This window comes from Electrophorus electricus, chromosome 24, assembly GCF_041902795.1.
Source record: "Electrophorus electricus isolate QZ-2024a chromosome 24, ASM4190279v1, whole genome shotgun sequence".
NCBI classification, from domain to species: Eukaryota; Metazoa; Chordata; class Actinopteri; order Gymnotiformes; family Gymnotidae; genus Electrophorus; species Electrophorus electricus.
The window spans coordinates 14,243,094-14,262,781 of record NC_137520.1 but is presented as its reverse complement, the minus strand read 5'-3'; the positions used below and the strand labels follow the sequence as shown (position 1 = coordinate 14,262,781).

Sequence of the window (19,688 nt, the reverse complement as noted above, 5' to 3'; positions counted from 1 at the left end):
CCTGTGGGAACCCTTTCCAGCTGAGTGGAAGCTGCTACTGCTACAAAGATTCCAAACCCAAATGAATGCCCATGGTTTTGGGTTGGAACCTTCAACATGCACACATAGGTGTGACGGTCAGGTGTCCACATATTTCTGCCTATATATGATGGGAAAGAAATATACATGAGCTCTTTGTTTGTTGAGGCTTAGTGGCTTTGGACACGGGTAGGTTTCTCCTGCCAGTAGCTACGCTCAGTGCTGTTTATGCGGTTGTAGACACTAGTTAATGATCTGCTGAGCTCCGCTTGCAGTTTCAAAAAGGATCGTAACACGATAGTGCCTCTCGTAGTTATTTCAAATGCAAATGTAACTAAAACCTGTTTAAAATGCAAATTTAGACTGAAGCTGTTGCCGAATATAGGTCCTACTGTCGGTTTTCTGTTCGAAATCTAACTAGCAGACACAGGAAAATAACTTGGTGTACAAACCATTCATCTGAATTTACAAACACAGTCGGTTACTTTGTTTTTCTCATAAATAATAAAAAACTAATGGTCTTACAGTTCTAGCCGCGATAACATCATGAATAAACGAGTCTCACTGTCCAGGTGGGAGGGTCTGCGGAGACTGTAACCCTCCCCCGGCACCATGACAACCGAAAAACGGGACTGGCCTGTGGGCAGGAATACGATCAGAGGTCCGAGGGAGGAGCGGGGGGTGCCGGTGCCTCCGCCAGCTCAGAGCACGCGCAGCAGCGGACCAGGGCAGCACGCTGAACTCAGGAGCGCTCCCGAAACACGGCGCGAGATCACAGCTGCGCTTTGTTCGGGTCCAGTGATCTCGCTCGAGCTCGCGTTTAACTGGTGCCTCCCGCGAGCTCCCCCCGAGGTCGATTTGCTTACCTCCCACGAGCTGTGGACTCGGACTGGAAATTGTGTGCCTTAGGACGGACACGTTTTACTGCGTGGAGCGTTCGAGCCTTGCGGCGCAGGCGTCCAGGATATACCCGCTGCACGAGCATGTTTAAGAAAAGCAAGAGCAAAGTTTTGGTGGATGAAGCGTCAGAGGAGGACGACGTGTGCTGGCATCAGGAGCACGCGAACAAGGTGAGGTCGGGATATCCGTTGGTGCACAGCAGCGGTGCAACAGGCACGGCGCCGGAGGCACGTCAAGGGTAGAGGTGTGGGGACTGGACTGCTACTGTATGACAGCTGACGTATATTAACTGTGCGGTGCGTCTAACTGTTACGTTTCCGCTCAAAAACATGTGAAACATTATTGTCTGTAAAAACAACACCACGCTCCAGTTAAGATAGAATTGATTCACGTACCAAAGAGAGTTTTAGTAGATTATTATAGAAAACATATTGGCTATTTGTTTGGGCCTACTATTCGACTTGGAAAAGTTATTAAAAAGTTGGAAGGTTAGACATGGCAAAGAAACCTCAAGTATGATTCAACGTTACTTCTGAGCAGTTTGGTACACAGACGAGCGGCCACTACTGCTGACCTACTGCGAACTGAGAGGTAAGGGACAGTTTTAAAGGTGCAGTCAGTTATATTTCACCTTTTGCATATCGACAACTTATTCGCTCACTACTGGTCACGTGAGTGACAACGTACTTGTCTGGCTCGTCACGGAAAGGAAAACGCTCCACACAAGTCTTAACATCACCACTACTGAACTGCTCTATGTGGAAGCTAATGTCTTCCAGTTTTCTCATTTTCATGACATGCTTAAAATGTTACATATATGCGTGTCTGCGGCTATGAGTGTGGGTAAGTGTAATGGCAGAGAGGTACTTGACTAACAACAGTAAATGTGTCTTTTAGAACAGCAAGCGTTGAAACCCTGAACTAACTATAAAAAAACATAAACACTTGATAAACACTGAGTGCAAAGTTTGGTACTAGATATGAGCCATTTCCCATATTTGTGTTTCAACACTGCTCTGTCTGCAGTCAGAGAGGAAGAGCGAAGCACCCACGGTATCACTGTTGGGGGCGGCTCGGTCCAGAGGAAGGGGTCGTGCTCTTCCTCTCCACGTGCTTGCAGGCTCGGCGTGTGCCGCAGTGCGGGCAGCGTAGGGCTCCGAGCTGCCGTGCTGGGGCCTCAGCGTGCTCCTCCCCGCAGGCACGGCTCTGTAAACACGCGCCAACTCAGACCGAGAACGCAGCTGCCAGACCGAGGGCAGCCTGCAACTCCCACATCCACCACCCCAATAAAGAGGCTTCCCGTCTCCAAGGCGACCTCAAGGTCGGTTGCCAGGCGTTAGCTGTTCAATCTCCTAACCAACCAAGAAAAACATTTTCTGTATTTATTTTCCACAGTGACGGAAGCAACCAGTGAAAGGTACTTCCTGTTCCTCAGCCATGATAAGGTGGCTCTGTCCATTTTGCCCAAATGGAGGCAGCATGATGAACAAACTGTGGAAATGCCTCTCAGTGTAACTTTCATTCAATGGTTCTTAGTCCCAGCAATGTAAAGGGAAACCACCGAACTGCCCAGTGAATGAGGTCCCTCTAACTGGTATTCAGAATGACTGCTTTATCTCTCATAAAATTAAACCCATAAAACTGATCTTGGATCAGTAACTGCACAACTTTCATAAGGACTCCAGCTTTATTTAGCTTGGTTGGTTAATGTACTTTGATGATTCACTCAGTTCTGCGTTGGTGTGTCAATAGAAGTCTGTCGAACAGGAAAGTGTACACCTCCATGCTCAGCCTTCTTCTCTGTGCTTTACCCCGAACACTACTGCAGTCTCATATTGTATTTCACGGAGGGGGGAGGGGGTCTCGAAGGATACAATGTTCACACTGTTTTCTCTACCTGAATGTGAAAAGTCAGGATCCTATCATTATATTTGTTGGTCATTATAAAACATGTCTGCACGATTATGACCACTTTCCTATACAATAATATTTTTCACATGCGTCCCCTTTTACACACTTACAATTTTGTATTTAATGCATACAGCTACTACAGAAATTTTAATATGAAGCACCATTTATTATAATATTATAATAAGTACTGAATATAGCAAATGTTATTCTTGTCGGATTTATACTGACTTTCTGAAAATGAGCTTGCATAATGGTGGAAGTGGAATGGGTTTCCCTTCAGTACAAAATCATTTAGCTGCGTAGGCTTCGCATGCCCCGTGTACTTACCCCGTCAACCCCAGAACTGGAGAGAACCCTCGTCAGAATCTCAGAATTGGGAGCAGCGAGCCAGAGGCCTTCATTTCCAGATACAGCTGGAGGGACCCTTCCCTTGCAGACGCACCGTTACAGCCAGAGACATTTTATATTATATTATGCCATGAACAACCATCTCTTTAAACCCACACAGGTGGTCAGTAGGTAAACAGTAATATAAGCAGTGTTATTCTGCGATGTAGCTTTGTTGATATTATGGGCACTTTCATGACAAACCAAGAAAACAGAGAAGACTGAGAACAGGGCTGAAGGGCGGGGCAAAGGGCGGGGCGCTAATGCCCCCTTCCCCCTTTTTCATGGTCACACGGGGGAAACTCCCCACTGTGTTCTCACCCTGTCACCATGGTGATAAAGCATATCAGAGTTCAGAGGGCAAGTGAGTTGAAATATTTCCCATATCTCTTTCTCCTCCCCAAAAGTGAAAAAATTAACCTTCAAAAGATACAGAGCAGGATCGGGAGGTTTTTATTTTCTCTTAGGAAAATGGGAAATAACAGTAGTATGTAAACATTTGGAGAGTTAGGAAGGAAATATACATTCACTCACTCACTCACTCACTCGCTCTCTTCCTCTCTCACTCACTCACTTGCTCACTCACTCAATCACTCATTTATGCTCGCTCTCTCACTCACTCTTTTCCAAATGCCTCGATGTGAAGCAGACACTGTGGAGGTGTAGGTGGTTGATCTGAGACCAGTCTGTCTGGCCTGGACTGGTACCATTTCTGACTGGAAGGACCTTTAAGGCTCTCACAGCACAAGGATCAGAAAGGAAATAGAAGCAGCACATCAGTGTGACCTTTACTGGTCCTGTAATGCACGCGGTCAACGGTCACTTGATATGGTTCATCACCTGCTTGCTAGCTTATGGGTCATTTTTAAGAGTCCTATTGTAATAGTTTCTTATGTAGATGAGACAGTAAAAGAATGGGGTCTGTTAGCTCTGGCACTTCTGAAATAACTTCATGAAGTCAGAATCTAAGTGATCTGTGGGTGTTGATAGCCCCTCCCTAACTCCACACGTCTTTGTTTATGTTACACATCTAAAAATATTTCTGCCTGCTACCGGGAGTGTGTGTGTGTGTGTGTGTGTGTGTGTGTGTTCTTATTGAGTTTTTCACTGGCTTCTGCGTTTCAGGATAAAGAATCTGAGCGAACAGAGGAAGTACTAAGCCCCTCAACAAAGGTAAACACACACACACAGTTTAGTACTCTTACATCCTGTAGGTTACAATGGTTGAATGTTCAGTCTCAAAAGCATGGGCACAATGAGTCCCACAAGTGCTTATTTTGCCATATTTTGCTCCTCCTTTACCACAGAAGGAGCAATGAAGAACAGTTACATTAATCATAGTCTCATAAGTGCTGCCCCATTATACACTCCTCTTGTATGTTCCTCTGAAATGTCAAACTGGAGCTGAAGTGCAGAGCTCAGCGTTCAGCTCACCCAGGTATTTCTGCATCCAGGTCCACGTGATCAGATTAACGGTGCTCACTTTTGGGGGTGGCTGGCCTGTTATTTGTTTGCGAGAGAGAGGATTGTGTAACTGTCTGTGTCTGCTTTCACTCCCATGGGTTCATGCGTACTTGTATCTGTGTGTCCAGCACATCCTGTAGGAACGTGAAGACGGCCATTCTTTCATATTCTGAACCAAAGCAAAATAGCTCTGGGTAACTGTAACAGTTCTGCGATGTGACACTTAATCCGGTTTCTCACAGAATACATCCAGTTCTGTTTAATTACTCTTCAACCAGTCAGGAGTAACTCTATATGCCTCAGCCTGGAGATATGTGTGAACAGCCACATTCTGCGTTCTATTCTCAGTAAGGAAAGAAAACAGGAAGAAGGTGAATAAGTTGTGAAGGTATGTGACTGTATATGGGGTTACAGGAAAGTGTCAGTTCTGTCTGCTCAAATCTTGCTATAAATATTCTCTCTTAATGTCAGTGCTGCTATTGTGGAATGTTGTTTTGAGTGTGCATGTATATGAGTGGTGGTATTCTCTTACTGTACTGGAGCACTGGGGAAGGACAGAGCAGTCATTAGATTGTAATGGAACAAAGAGTGACTAATGAAACTAGTACCTGCTATGACCATTTCAGAACTGTGTGTGTGTGTGTGTGTGTGTGTGTGTGAGAGAGAGAGAGAGAGAGAAAATATCAGGAAAGTCATAAGCAAAGTGTGCTGAAGTTTTCTGTCTCCCATAAGCTGTTTTAAAGCCTGCCTGGTATTTCAAAGCCAGAGCTCCTTATAGACTTAATCAGGAGGGCGTCTGAAGGAATGTACTTACCAGCTAAGTGTTACCGCACACACACACACAGTGACAGACAGTAGTCTTACTTTCATTTAGACCTTGATTCTTCCAGGCCAGTAGGTACTGTTACTGTGATCATCAGCATATGGTTTCGCGGTCACTCCCGTTGGAGCTGCGCTGGGTAGTCCATCCATCACGAACCACATGCCCTTCCACGTCATCCCCTGTCTGAAGTCTATGCTAATGGAAATTATAGTAATCACAAAGGTGTTATCGTGGGTATGTACCGTGTATATCTATGCATTACAGGCACAGGCTGTTCAAGCTTTTGTCTGAATACCATTAGTAGTGCAGAAATGTGCCATTCTTAAGTTATTGCATACAGCTCCACTGACACAGTGCAGCTGATTGTGTCACTGACTTTTCCCACAGGACTCCAAGAGTAAGAAGGTCAAATCTAAGCGTGATAGAGGAGACAAGAAGCTGTTCCCTTCACAGGACGACGAGGACTTTCTGCTGACAGGAGTCACCCTTTCAAACCGAAAAGGGTATGCAGCTAATTCACCAAAGACAAATGTTATTTAATATCAGAATTAGTACAAATGTTTCAGCATGGTACGGTTTATGAGATTTTCAACACAGTGATGCTCAGAAATTAGAAGGATCAGTTATAGCTGAAGCTGCAGTTAGCGGTTCAAAGGTTAGTGGTTCAAAGGTTACAAGCCACAGCACTCACAGGCATTTCCCATAATCCTTAGCCTCAGATTAAAAGATCACTTAGTTTATCCTTTAGAAGTGCTGGAAAATTAACAGAGGACGAAACTGGTGGCTACATCTTGGCAGAACACGTTTACAGTTCAAGAGTAATTATAATACATAGAACCATTATGTAGTGGAATGGGATGGATGGTGCCAGAAGTACCTAAACACATCGCTCCCTCACACACACTACCGTGTTCACATGGAAACCTGTTGCCTGGATAAAGGGTCAGGTTAGAGGTCATATACAGCTATGGAACTACGTCAGCAGAGACCTACCACTCTTAAGCATGCACGAGTTTATTCTTGGGTGATTTTTCTAGTTTCAGATTAACCTTACACATGTAACTCATTTTGCCTCTGGGTTACATAATTACACATTTTAAGTACCCATCAAAATGAATTAGTATTGCATTCAAATGCTTTTCTTTGTGGCTTGTCAAGTGAGCCAGATCTCTGCAAGATTTCCACTGTAAGAGACCGTTGTTCTCAAAATGCATAATTGTTCATCTATTATACGTCTTTTAATTCATTCTCTCTCTCTCTCTCTCTCTCTCTCTCTCTCTCTCTCTCAGGGCTGCTAAGAAGAGCTGGGAGGAGGAGAAGAGCCGTCCACACTCGGAGAAGAACCGTGTCCACTGCCTATGGGACAGCATCACCATGACGATGCGGCAGATCACTCCCAATCAGAAGATTGACAAGATGGAGGGCTGGGAGCCGCCTCAGCTGAGCGAGGGGGAGGGAAAGAAGGGGGACTCCTCGCCACTCTCCACCCCGCTGTCTCTGTCCCTGCCAGGGCCACTGAGTTTGCCGTCATGGACGGGGCTGGGTCCGGACGAAGACTCTTCTCGCTATTCCAGTTTGGCTGAACCTCAGGCGGCAGGACCCGCCCAGTGGGCGGCCCGAGCTCGTGACAAACTGGCTGCTGTGCGGCGCCGCAGCCCTGGGAGCCAATCAGAGAATGCATGGGAGGGGCTTAAATGAGAAATCCAACTTCTTTTGAAACCTTCGATGGAGAATGATGAAGCTATGGAACTATAATGCTTGTATATTCACCGCTCAGATCTGAACGGATCACATGCAGGAGAGGGCAGCAAGGGAGGAGAAACAAGAGGGTGACCTTCTGAGGCTGCTTGATGACTCTTTTTTTGAATACCATGGACCTTCGTCCTTGGAGAGCCATCTCTTGTGGCGTTTTAAAACAGATATATTTGAGGTTGTCTTGCTGTTCTTTTGTTAAAATAAATTATCTAAGCTTCATCGTTTTCCCTTGAAGGACACACTGAGCAACTTGGCTGTGTCGGCTGCCTCTTTGAAGAGGGCACGTGACTGTGACCCTGAAATGCTTGTTGATGTTGTAATTCACAGGCTGTTTTGTACTCCTCCAGAATGAGTGTGAGATGAATCACTTTGGTATTTAAGTATATTCTTTACTTCCAATCAGCCACTGTTTAATCTTCCCATAAATCAGCTTGAATGCCTGTTCCTGCCTAAGGGCTGTCTGCACTTCACACAGCCACAGATAGGGGGTAACATTAGACTACTGTGCCTTATAACTGTAACACAGAAAAAGAAATTAGAATATTACTGATTATATAAATATTAATGTGAGCGCATCAGAACCTAAATCATTTAAAAAATGCCTTATACCACCAAACTGTGAACACCCCTGTACTAATGCTCGTTACTGAATTAACAATCACAGATAAACAGTAATCCTGTTTTCAAACTCAAATCCACATGAAACATAGCCACCAGTATAGTTTTGGGTGTAGTGTCTCTCCTCAGGCGTTAGGGAAAGCTAATATGAGGTAGGACATTTCCCTCTTTGGGCTCAAATGCCTGAAATTAATGAATGTACAATTTTGTATTGCACGTTTTGCCTATCTAGTGCTTGCCACTGCCTATGAGCCTTAAAAAAATTGGGGGGGGGGGGGTGCTAAAATGTACCACAGATGCAGGTTTTCCTGCACTGTCTAACAATCACACTGAATCAGTTAAGGTTAAAGCCCTGATAGCACAATACTCAACAGGGTTTTACAGGACTTGTTTAGAACTTGTTTAGTAGTTGATTTTCTGATCAGATACTGCTTTTCCTGCTGGTAACAAGCATTTGGTAATGCTAAAGTGCAGAGAGGACTGACACCAGGCCTGGCAGATTTGCTGACATCCTGAAGACACCAGAAGGTTGCCATGGTGAAAGCAGAATGTTAGATGAATTAATTTCATGGCTAAAATGGTGCCTCTATATTTAAGATGTATCGTAAGAACATATTTAAAATTGTGCGGATGTATTTTAAAGGTTGTATGCACTTGTAGGTGGTCACTTGCTTTGCCAAACCTTGACCATCAGCAAAAAAAGAGAAAAAAAAAAAAAGACAATGACTCTTCCATGTTGACTCGGACTGATATTAATAGATGTGCGTATACTAGTGTGTAATGTCAAAGGTTCTTTAGTAGTATTCTCCTGAAAGATCTGATTAATTAACTTGAGTGAATAAAGGTATTTAGTCATTTTTACTGTCTTTGGTTTGATGGGAAATGCTATAATGTTGATGGTTTCACCATCAGGTTGTTCACCTTCTGACTCCAAATAAAACATCTTCTGCATATCCAAAGCCCTCTGCCTTGGCCACTTTGCTTTGAGTGATGGTTTGAGTCGATGAGATCCTTGGGTCAGCTCTCTTCTGAGAACTGCAGAAGCTTCAGTTCCAGCAGATCTTACAGATCAGACAGCAAAAACTCCAGCCACTTAAAAGAATAAACAGGGTTACATGGTTTAGCCTGTAGTTAGCCAGAATTCAGCCAAGATGAAGGGAATGAAGCTAGAATCAGTAGTGTGAGCATCCCTGTCCTATTCTAGTGCGAGACTTACACCAGCACTGATGTCACGGTTTACTATGAATAATGGTGTAAACAAGGTTTTAGCTGATGTGCTTGTAAGTAGGCTGATATTACCCTACTCAGGTGACATACAAAAATAATCCTGTGAAGGGTGGGGCCTAGAGATCAGAATGACAACTCTTCTAATATCTGTTTGAAGTGAACACATCAGAGTACACCTTCCCTGCTGGGCTTGTGTAAAAGTGCAAGGTCAAGGTCACTGGATCAGACTACTGCAGGTTCCAAACCTCCTCAGGACTGACAGCATCTTTAAAGATGATTGGTGTACTAAAACACACCTGTATCATAAAGTCATGCCCCCTCCCCTTACAATACATGTTATAACAAGCAGCATGAATTTTAAAAATAAGGTTAAACACTCTGCCACCACAATTTGGTACTAGACACCTCATTCACTGGAGGAAAGGCCTGATAATTAAGAGATGAAAGAGTCAGGTGGTTCATACACTCCTGTAACGCACACTGCAGTGATATGGAGCTTTCTGTCTTTGTCTAATGCAAGATGAGATTTACAAAGAGCTCAGTTTCCCCACCAAAGGTTTAATCATTATAGGTTTCCATTTCTCTACCAAATCGCTTATTAGTACCATCAAGGTCCAAATTTCTTATGGGACAAGCTTATACATTACACGCAATTTTGTAGAATAATAAAGGAATATTACAAAGTCAAGAGAAAGGATATAAAATACATTTTTTCATAAATAGTAATGCTTACATCTTTTTTTGCCTTTGCAACTGATTTCAGAAAAGAGTATCTTAAAAATTTGCCATCTTTGCAATGCAAATGTCCATTTAGTGTCAACACATCACATACACGTATGGCACGAGGAAATAACAAGGACAGTCCAACATAAACGCTAAAGCACAATTATTTCCACATGCATTCAGTTAATATGAAAGTGAAAACAGAAGGGGCAAAGTGTTGCACTCTCTCCCAAAGGCCTTCAGCCTGGACCCCCCCCCCCAGCATGCAGCAAAGTCTTTCGAGTCTCTGCCTCCCACTGTCGAAATGTACACCCCTCCCTCCCACAGACTGGTGCTGAATATCATGGAGAGACCAGAACTCCAAAAAGAATAGGAGGACAGATGAGAAAAAACATTAAACACCATGAGATCTTTCTAATAAGCCCTTAAAGTTTGAATGGTGGTGTTGGGTACGCGACATAGATGTGAGATAAGGGCAGGGTCGGCGTTTTGGCACACAGCACCCGTCAGATAGCCCAGCTACAGCTAACCGACGAGAGGAGAAGAAAATGGTCTGGGGGAGAGAGGAATTAGAAACAGAACAACAGTCAGGAATGGTGTTGTAGCAGGTTTTCAGAGTCACTGGGGAGTTGCATGAGTGAAAAATCCAGAGCCTTGTAGATGCTTGTGAAGCTTGGAGAACGTTCCAGAGCCTCAGAACTTGAAGAGGTCTATGAAGCGCTGGGGGGAGACGGGAGTGAGGCAGCTGTCAGGGTCGTTGGCTGTGCAGGGGTGTCCTGAGTCCTGCGTGACACATTAAGATGAACAGTGAGCGAGAGCAGGTATGTGGTCTCAATAAAGGAGAACTAGAGTGAGACAGTAAACGACAGGTGATCTGAGATTGAAGAAGGATCAATTAGGAGCCAAAGGTTGAGAATGTGATGGCAATCAGGATTCATTCCCAGAATAAAGAACAGAGGGTGAGGTTGAGTTGAAGTGCATTCAAAAGAAAATAACTATTAGAGAACAGGGAGTGAGAAAGCCACTGAAGAACAACCTGACCAGGACAGAAGGATGCAGAGTGATTGGACACTGACAGAATGATCAGAGGAAGAGGAAAGGAAACAACAGGAACAGGATGGCTAAAGACTCTTGTGTACCTTAAAGAACAAAGCCAGGTGTCTGTCCTGTAGGAAGGGAGGGGCCAGGGGCCGGGGCCGGTAAGGAAAGCAGAAGCAGAGCAGAAAGGGTGAAAGTCATAGTTCAAAGGAGGACACTGAGGTGAATTACACTGGACAGTCCTGAAGTGAATATGACCTGAGACTGCCTGGACCAAACACAAGGAGGTTCTGCTTAATTACTCTGTATGAGGGTCTTTCTGATATGTACTTGTCTCAACGTCTACCATATCGGATGCTCCGGCCCTGGGGGCGTTTACCTTCCAGAACAGGATGCTGCAGTGTTTACAGAAGTGGAGCGTGTCACCATACTGCTCCTTCTTTGGATAGTGCTTCTGCAGCGTGAAGAACATCAGCTTCCAGTCCACGTGGCCCTTCTCCGACAGAACTAGATGTCTGCAGAACTGCACAAATAACGGAGCCCCCAGTAGTAGCACTGTGGACAAGCCAGGCCGTCTCGCTAAACTTGTTACGGCACAGGTTTCCGAAACAGTTGTGACACCCCGGAAACCCCCCGACACTCCTCCCCACAAGGCCATTCCAGGTTTATGCGCTGCCCCAGCTCCCTGCACCTGGCCAAGTAATCAAGAACCCTGTAGCTAAATGAATGCCCTGATCAGCGTACAAAGAATTGAAACACAACAAAACCTTGAATGGCTGAGGGCAACGGAGCGCGACTGAGACTCCTTTGCCTTATTCTTTTGGCCCAGTCAGCGTTACAGAGGCTGCAGTGGACAAAGCGTCTATGCTGCTCTCTTGTGGATTTAAGAAGAATAACACCAAACTGTGTTGTGTCTTGGAACACGCAGCAATTTTCAGTAAACCCTGCTGTTAGGAGAGCTACACAAGGACGTTCATATACAGTGTAAAAAGCTGCTGAAGTCATTAATCTCCCAAAAACTACCCACGTCATGCTTTTAATGGCCTCTCCAGGGACAGCTGTGCTTAACTATGACCTCTCCAGGGATTTTTTTCTCTCTCCCTCCCTCCCTCCAATTCTGTCACTATAGTGCAGATCTGGCACAGAACTGTAGCGGCCGTTCAACTTGATAGCATCACTCAGCTCAGTTCAGTCAGTATAGAACAGTAACCAAAACTGTAGTGAAGTACACAGAGGTTCCAGAGAAACACGACATCTTCATCAGTTGTGCAAGCAAAGTTGAAGTTTTAAACTTTAATTAAAAGCATCTATTGTTTTAACTTGAAACCTTGTGTACTTCATTGCGATTTTGAATATCTCTACATCTTTTACTTCATTACACTGCAATTACTCCTGTGAATCTTATATAAATATATAAAACATAACAAATGAAACAAATCTTCTTCAGATTTATAAAACATGACAAATTATACAAATGTCTCCACTTGTCTCACCTGTTTCTCAGCAAAGTGAAACTGACACAGCTTCTTCCACAGCTGCCGGTCCTCACTGAGCATATGCAGAGTGGGTGTGGCCTGTCCCAAGTTGATGATGTCACAAGCATCACTAAACTTGTACAGAATGTTGTTCTGCATGTGTAGAGGAAGGTCGCTCAGGGTCATGCCATTGCAGATTTGCTGGAAATGGAAATAGTGTTCTCCCCATTAAAATAATGTTTCAAGTACTCAACTCAAATGCTAAAAGATTTCTGGTAATTTCATCAAGTCAACAAGGAGCTAATCTAATATCTAATATATACACACACACACACACACACACACACACACACACACACACACACACACACACACACACACAGGCAGTCACACATGCACCCATGCTCCTATAGACACACAGCCACGCACAGTACCTTGGGGATCTGTAAATTGTTGAGCTGTTGTTGCCAACTGAGGATGGTTTCCAGGCGACTGACCCAGATGTTGATGTTGCCGACGAGCACGGACTTGCCGACCTCACGGATGAGAATGCAGAGCATGGAGCTGAGGTCCTGTAGCAAGGCTTTGATCACCCGTGGGTTCTGATGATCCTCCAGGACTAAGCAAAGGCGGGGGGGGGTTACTCACATTCCGCACACTATATTCTACACTACTAATGTATGATATTTGATATTCCTTCAAATATGCATTTCACAGCAGCACCAAGGCCGGGATCAGTACTATAACCATGCAGAACCTCACCCTTTCTCACAATCTTCTCCAGCACGTTGAAATAGTTTTTCTGTGCAGCTCCGCTCAAAGACGTCAGCTGAGACTTTGCAATTAGGTGCAGGAGCTGGTGAGAGACATGAAGGGAGAGGGAAGCTAGAGCACACAGGGAGACGTAGATAAACTGAACTCTCCACTTTGAGAGAATAAAAGTTTTGTTTTAAACAAAGCACAATATCTTACTTTGACCACATAGTTGAACCTGCGCACATCCTGGATGGCACTGGAAAAGTCCAGCCTGTTAAAGGCCTCACCCAGTGTACAGTAGCCATGTCTCTGCCAACACACACATATGCACAGAATCAAATGCATTTGACATGTTCATGCATGTTATTAAGATCTAATAAAGTCGGGTGGCATCTGGTGCTCAGAAATGATTGCTCACCTCTCTCGTGCTCTCTTTCTGAACATAGATCCATCTCTCCCTGTACAAAACTAAAGACAAATTTTCATATTGTGATCCACTTGCTTAACACCTCAGCTGTGATATGACTTGAATTTGACAAAGCACAAGCGATTTCTGGCTTTTGTAATCCCGACTGTTACATATAGGTCATGAAAAATAAGGCTGACAATGCACTGATACTGATGAGAGAATGGCCCACTCCTCAGGCCAGAACATGTACATAATATTGGGACATTATTGTTTTTAGACTGTTTAGTCATAAATTAAATACCTTCTTTAGTCAGCAAACAAACGGCTTCAGTTGTCATCAAGTAATACAAAGTCAGTATGACTGCATGCTTTTGCAGAATTTCAGGAGTTTTACCATAAATAGTAATGCTTATTCTATAGCAATATACACTTACCAGATCGTGTTTCACATCGGGCTCTTGGTTTTGTCATTTAGATGTAGATGTGCAGTTCGAGTGAGATGTACTTATACTTACACTGTGATTTTGTGTTGTTGTTGACGTAGTCCTTTCTTCTTTTTTTGGCTGATACCTCACATACATCCGCTACATGCAGGTTCTCTTTGTTTTCATTGACCAGCCTATAGCGCACAATGTAAAAATATCATGGATGAAGAGAAATAAATGGAACCTGTTAAGTGAGGTCTTCAAGCTGACTGTGAATGCCACTCATGTAAACTTCCAATGTGACTATATTTCTATATTAAACCTGCTTGAGACACTTTTGCATCAGAGGTGCTGAAAATAGGAATCCTTTGATCTTCTATTCCTTTCCTTTTTATCTACTATCTGAAGAGTCTGATGAAGTGTGTAACTGAAAAAGGTGTGTGTGGCAGTTTGTTTGTGCAATAGGAAAGGGTACCCTTTTAAAAAGATCAACAACAGTTTAGCTCTTGTTATAGATATGGCTGATATACCAAAGTAAAACCCACATAGAAGGAAGTGTACTTCACACGGCAGAATAGTAAGAAGGGGTGTTCTGTATCTGTGTAAGCTTGTGTATCATTGACCCTGTGGGGTTGTGATGAAATGCCTTGTGATCGTGCTGCAAACAGACTGTATATACAACCTGTGGTTGTACATGTATGTATGTATGTATGTATGTATGTATGTATGTATAAGAACAAATCGTACTCACTTCCTTTGTGTGCATGTGTCTGTGTGTACTCTGCCATGTGGCCCAGAACACAATCATACACTTGTTTCCACGACACAATGGCCAGCCATAATTATAGGGTGTAAATTTCAATTCATCCTCAGTTTGATTACAATCTACACAAAGCCAATTTCCCTCACACACTTCCTTCTTTCTTTAACTGCATCTTATAAGCCGTATCGATCTCAAAAGCCAAACTGTTGTGTTTATTTTTTGAGGAAGAATCAGTCTTTGTATTTATTTATTATTTCTATAAACTTATTTCTATAATTTGTCCTCCAGACGACTAGCAGCACGAAAACCATCGGCGCAAAAAAGTAAAAGTAGGATACTTACTCATCTAAGTCCAGTTCTTTATTGTTATCCCGCAAGTCATGACCGAAAAATTCGAAGGGTTTCCATCCGTCTTCGGTCTTGACCCAGCTCCATCCAGGAGACCTCCAGTCTTGGCCCAAGAACGGCATGTCCTGCACGCAACACAACGGACACCGCCGTCTTATGACCTGCATGGACATACCTAGCCTGCATGCCACCTACCTTTGATACGGTAAGCTATAATACAACCCAAGTTATGACAAAACAAGCCAAGGCAGCAAAATCTGTTGCCAGGTGGAGGAAATGCCTTATTTGCTTATCAAGACAATCTATTTCCAGCTCGCTAGGTTGGCATTAGCTAACCCAGCTAACGCTACATCTCTGTCCAGCTTGGTTTAACCGTTAGCTCGGTTAGCTATCTAGTCACATTGCTATATAACGACTTAGAAGCGAATACAGTTTAACGCTCTACAACTGGGAATTTGTTTTTACAATAACAATGGATTAGGCTTCACGAATTTCGCATGACAAACTTTACTCACCGCGATTCCTTTGTTGTGTGGTGAGACCGTTCTGCTTGTCTTGGATATTGAAGGAAGTAAACAGTCAGTGGAAAGCCTCTGTACGCTTCGTGATTGGCGGTTGTGTTTGTTTTTATTTTGTTGCTACCCGGAATTCCCTTGCTGATTGGCTCTTGAATGTGTCGATCATTGGCCGTTTTCACTCAGTGTTTTCTTGAAACGGCTTCCTGCACGTGACGAGGACTCCGCACATGTTCCAGTGTTTTGATTTTTCCATGTGGAAGGGAATTAAGACATCCCTGGAGTGATCGGAGAAATTACGTCTTGGCGGATATAATAATTATATTAGACTAAAAAATAAAGCGTTATAGTCACCGACTGTGCTTCTGCATTTCGAAGCAAGAGTAGCCCGGTGCTGGTTGTCATATTTTTTTATTTTGCCTTTCTTAATTCCAGAAACAAAAATGTTTCTATAATAGTGTAATGAAAGACTATGATGTCCTGACCAAAGACACTGAAGCATTAAGTTATGTCTTTCATATAATGAGATATGTTTTTGAATATAGTTATGTTATACATTTGTTGCAACCAGCTCCATTGCAGGGTTGGCCAATCATTACATTATTGTTACTAGTTAAACCAGATTAGTTTGGCATTTTATAGGGAGTCTTACTGCATTTTCAATTATTGTGATTATTTATTTTTTAAATGTCGACTTATGTGTTATAATTGCGGATATTTTTATTGCAGTTGATATGTAGTCAAAGTCCAAAAAAGCATTGGTTGGATAATCACTGTTATATTAGATTTAACATAAATGATTATATAAAATAGTATAACAGATTTAACTAAATTAACTGTTCACTAATTAAAGAGTGATGAATGGAAAAACTCAATAAATAAGAATTGAGATCAAGTTTGTAAGTTCATAAAGAAACTATAATATTTACATTGCAGTATCAATTATTTGATTTAGATTTGCACCATAAATATGTAGGACTTGAACAGACATGGAAATTACATGGTGAGGTCAATTGCTATTACCACAAGACAGAGTAAATGGCAGTAACCGTCAAACCCCAGAAGGTATGTTACTTCTCACTCTTTTTTGTGACCAAGTTGATTGCAGGACACAATGATTTTCCTCTTATTTATGACAGAAAATATTTAAAGGCTTTTTAAGGGTCATATCCAGCATTTTTCATTTATTTTTTTTCCCTTTGACATCCACTAGCAACATTTGTGTGTATTTATATTTTAAAAAACACATAATTAATTTTTACAAAATAATTTTCCAGCCTCTAATTATCCCTTAGAATTAAACATGTTTGTTTTTGCACCTGTAAGGTGGATGTGAGATAAATGAGCTCTGGATTGTACCTCATTTGAAAAGCACTCAGAGCTGATACACGCATGAGAACTTCAATGTAAGTTCAATGTAAGTTTACAGGGCTAAAAAACAAACAAGCAGTGATCTCAAAACAGGCTGCTTTTGCAGCTTGCATACCATATGCGGACTGTATGAGCCAAGGGAGTGAGCCTCCTTCCGTGGCCTCCCTATGGTCAGATGACACTCTTTTTGAAAGGCAAAAAAACATAAATGGAAGAGTTTTAGTTCCTGTTTCCACAAATGATTCCTAAAGACAGGTATGTACATGCAGGACTGAGCATGTGCTTTGACAAAGATCAATACCTAATGTTCTTCTGTTCCTCATTCTTTATATTTGTCTACTTTTAAATGATGTACTAAAACAAATATAATGTGCATATAATAAATCTACAACCCATGCTAGTACACAGTTTAATGACTGAGTATTTAAGATGTTTTGTAACACAGGCTGAAGGCAGCCACTCTACTCAGGACTCAAACCCAGGTCTGACAGGAGGTAAATGTGAGCTCTGACCACCAGAGCAAAGAGCAGTCAGAGCTCCCATTTAACCTTCCTAAGTGACAGTCTCCGCCACACCGTCCTCACCTTCAGAGAGTGACAGTCACAATGCCTTCACCTCCAGGGAGTGGCCCCTGTGTGTCCATATGTCCCTCTGCACACATCAGGGGTCCTCACTCTGGGCTGTCTGGCAAAGCAGCCAGAGCACACATTTAACTTTCCTAAGTGACAGTCTCTGTCACATATTTATTACATAAACTTTTATTTATTCCTTATCATTTTCAGTGAAGAGGAACTCCAGCAGCAAATTTTCTAGCAACTCTGCATTCAATAATGCGGTCCAAAAATGTGTCATGTAGCACTGCCAGTTTTACATAGCCAATGTGACCCTTGTACCCTCTACATTCTGCTAGGTGAGAATACTTAGACCTCCCTGTCGCTCCTCCTCAGTATTACGCAATATAAAAGCAAACACTGTTCATGGTCGTATTTGTTACCCAACACACACACACACACACACACACACACACACACTCACCCACCAACAGACAAATATAAACTACTGTCTGGCAGGTGCAAATTTAAGACGCATTCTATGAATAACAGTATTATAAAGAACAGTATTATAAAGAATCAAAGGGACATGTTTAGGCTTGACAGGTTAAGAAGCAGGTATGACGGGGTTTCTTCATGAGCAGAACTAATCCAGATCTCGCAGTGCTTTCCCTGCCTCAGTGGCATTTCTGCAGCTGTACAACCATTTAATTACGCGCGCGTTACGTTCTATGACGGACGAACCTTGGCGAGTTTTCTCTCGCGCTTCTTCCGTCCGCAGCCTGTCGCTGTCACCGCTAGATCGCGTGAATCCGTCCTCCGATGTCGACACGCTAACACTCCGAATCTTGGAGCAAAGTTCTTCCGAGTACAAAGAAAAGTTGTCCTTGCCCATGCAATCGATGACGTCCTCCGCGAGTCCACAGTACTTGAAAAAGGCGTCGAAGTCGGCGAAGTTTTTGGAGTAGCGCGAACTAATGTCAGAGTGCGAGCGCGTCACCCCTCTCGGGCTCGCGCGCTTCATTTCAGTCGCGTTTCTCCGTCTCCTTGGAGTAACTTGGCGCGCGCGTAGCTGGTGGTCCTGGTGATGGCCTTCCCCGCCCGTGCACGGCGTTGGCTGCGGCGCTGTCTCAGGCAGAGCTGCGCTGTCTTCGGTGGCCTTCTGCCCTGAGGCGGCTTCCCTGCAGCATGCCTGGGGCAGTGGCTTGTCTTTCAGGGAGTTCAGAAAGATTTTTTTGTTTAGATTCCTTCTGTTTTTCGCCCCTGACGACTCTCTTACACACCTTTGTCGGTACAATAGAAGTGAGTCGGGTCGTTTCTTGGAGCCGTTTCGCTTCACATTTTCTTCCTTCACAGCACTGATGCCCGATTCAGCAGTCGCCTGTTCAGTCCCCGCGCCAGAACCGACCGACTCGTGAGTTGGATTGAGCACGTGCTGACTTTTGACGTATTGGGGTTTAGTGGCCGCTAGTCTCGTCACTGCGCTCACGCGCCCCTTGGCCTCACTTTCCAGCTCCATCTGTTTCCTCAGGTACTCGGGACCCTTCTCAAGGATGCGCGATGTCCCCAACATTTCCTTGGTACTTCTGTAAAATGTTTACAGGTGTCGCACGCCGTAGACTACAAACAACAAAAATACAAAACTATGGAAGCACCACCAAGATCGGAAAACGAGAGACGGGAGCGCGCCAAAGCTCGAGCGTTTGTAGTGGGAGGGGTAGTCCTGTTGCGACACGTCGCATTGCGCGCGCTTACCTGGTCGCTTCCGTGGCATTCCATTACTCCTACAGGGCGCGCGTTCTTATGAATGAACTAACAGGGCATTTGATGTTGACACGAAGCATGGCGATGGACGCTCAGTGATTTCAGCTAAACATTAAGCAGCTCAGCCTACATTAAAGAGTTGTTTTGTACTGCCATTTACGTCAAATTTAAATAAAAAAGGAATTAAATATTAATATACACAAACGTACGACTACACAGGCATCATTTATTGACATATATGTCAATAAATTGTGAAAATATGTATGTTAAATAAGTATTCTAATCGAAATATATATGTAATAATAATTATTATCATTTAATTAAACAAAGTAGTTGCTTTTAGTTTAATTCCTGCAGTTTTTATTATAAAAATGCTTAAAAATACTTTTTTAATTTCATTACGGACATTTTCCGAGGTGGACATTTCCAAATTGCCTTTTACTTGGT

General features: G+C 43.4%; 3 protein-coding genes across 16 annotated transcripts; 1 reads left to right on the top strand and 2 right to left on the bottom strand.

Moving 5' to 3' along the window:
- The first annotated feature begins 652 nt into the window (after positions 1-652).
- Positions 653-8,835, top strand: si:ch211-225h24.2 (testis development-related protein). 7 transcript variants are annotated; one of them, XM_081706634.1, is made up of 5 exons: positions 653-1,088; positions 1,945-2,239; positions 4,342-4,389; positions 5,891-6,006; positions 6,793-8,835. In XM_081706634.1, the coding sequence occupies exons 1-5, from the start codon at positions 1,036-1,038 to the stop codon at positions 7,199-7,201; spliced, it is 921 nt and encodes a 306-aa protein (XP_081562760.1). In that variant the 5' UTR covers positions 653-1,035; the 3' UTR covers positions 7,202-8,835. The 7 variants fall into 7 exon arrangements, with proteins under 7 accessions (XP_081562760.1, XP_081562761.1, XP_026887391.2 ...); XM_081706638.1 differs by lacking the exons at positions 653-1,088; positions 1,945-2,239 and adding exons at positions 1,095-1,509; positions 5,571-5,737; XM_081706637.1 differs by lacking the exons at positions 653-1,088; positions 1,945-2,239 and adding exons at positions 1,095-1,509; positions 5,555-5,737.
- An 806-nt stretch (positions 8,836-9,641) lies between these two features.
- On the bottom strand, positions 9,642-15,694 carry fbxo25 (F-box protein 25). 3 transcript variants are annotated; one of them, XM_027031594.3, is made up of 11 exons: positions 15,556-15,694; positions 15,035-15,165; positions 14,020-14,123; positions 13,514-13,563; positions 13,312-13,404; positions 13,102-13,195; positions 12,774-12,958; positions 12,358-12,540; positions 11,244-11,387; positions 10,966-10,992; positions 9,642-10,609 (listed from the first exon to the last, which is right to left on the bottom strand). In XM_027031594.3, exons 2-11 carry the CDS (start codon positions 15,160-15,162, stop codon positions 10,520-10,522), a joined length of 1,098 nt encoding a protein of 365 aa, XP_026887395.2. In that variant the 5' UTR covers positions 15,163-15,165; positions 15,556-15,694; the 3' UTR covers positions 9,642-10,519. The 3 variants fall into 3 exon arrangements, with proteins under 3 accessions (XP_026887395.2, XP_026887397.2, XP_026887398.2); XM_027031596.3 differs by lacking the exon at positions 10,966-10,992; XM_027031597.3 differs by lacking the exons at positions 10,966-10,992; positions 11,244-11,387.
- Positions 15,695-15,711: 17 nt separating this feature from the next.
- fam110c (family with sequence similarity 110 member C) lies at positions 15,712-19,165 on the bottom strand. Of its 6 annotated transcripts, none has more exons than XM_081706632.1 (3): positions 18,222-19,165; positions 17,042-17,109; positions 15,712-15,833 (listed from the first exon to the last, which is right to left on the bottom strand). In XM_081706632.1, exons 1-3 carry the CDS (start codon positions 19,048-19,050, stop codon positions 15,738-15,740), a joined length of 993 nt encoding a protein of 330 aa, XP_081562758.1. In that variant the 5' UTR covers positions 19,051-19,165; the 3' UTR covers positions 15,712-15,737. The 6 variants fall into 6 exon arrangements, 3 of the variants coding, with proteins under 3 accessions (XP_081562758.1, XP_081562759.1, XP_026887393.2); XR_014119672.1 differs by having other exon boundaries at positions 15,772-15,833; positions 17,511-19,165; XR_014119674.1 differs by lacking the exon at positions 15,712-15,833 and adding an exon at positions 17,511-17,610 and having other exon boundaries at positions 16,974-17,109.
- Between the last annotated feature and the right edge of the window lie 523 nt (positions 19,166-19,688).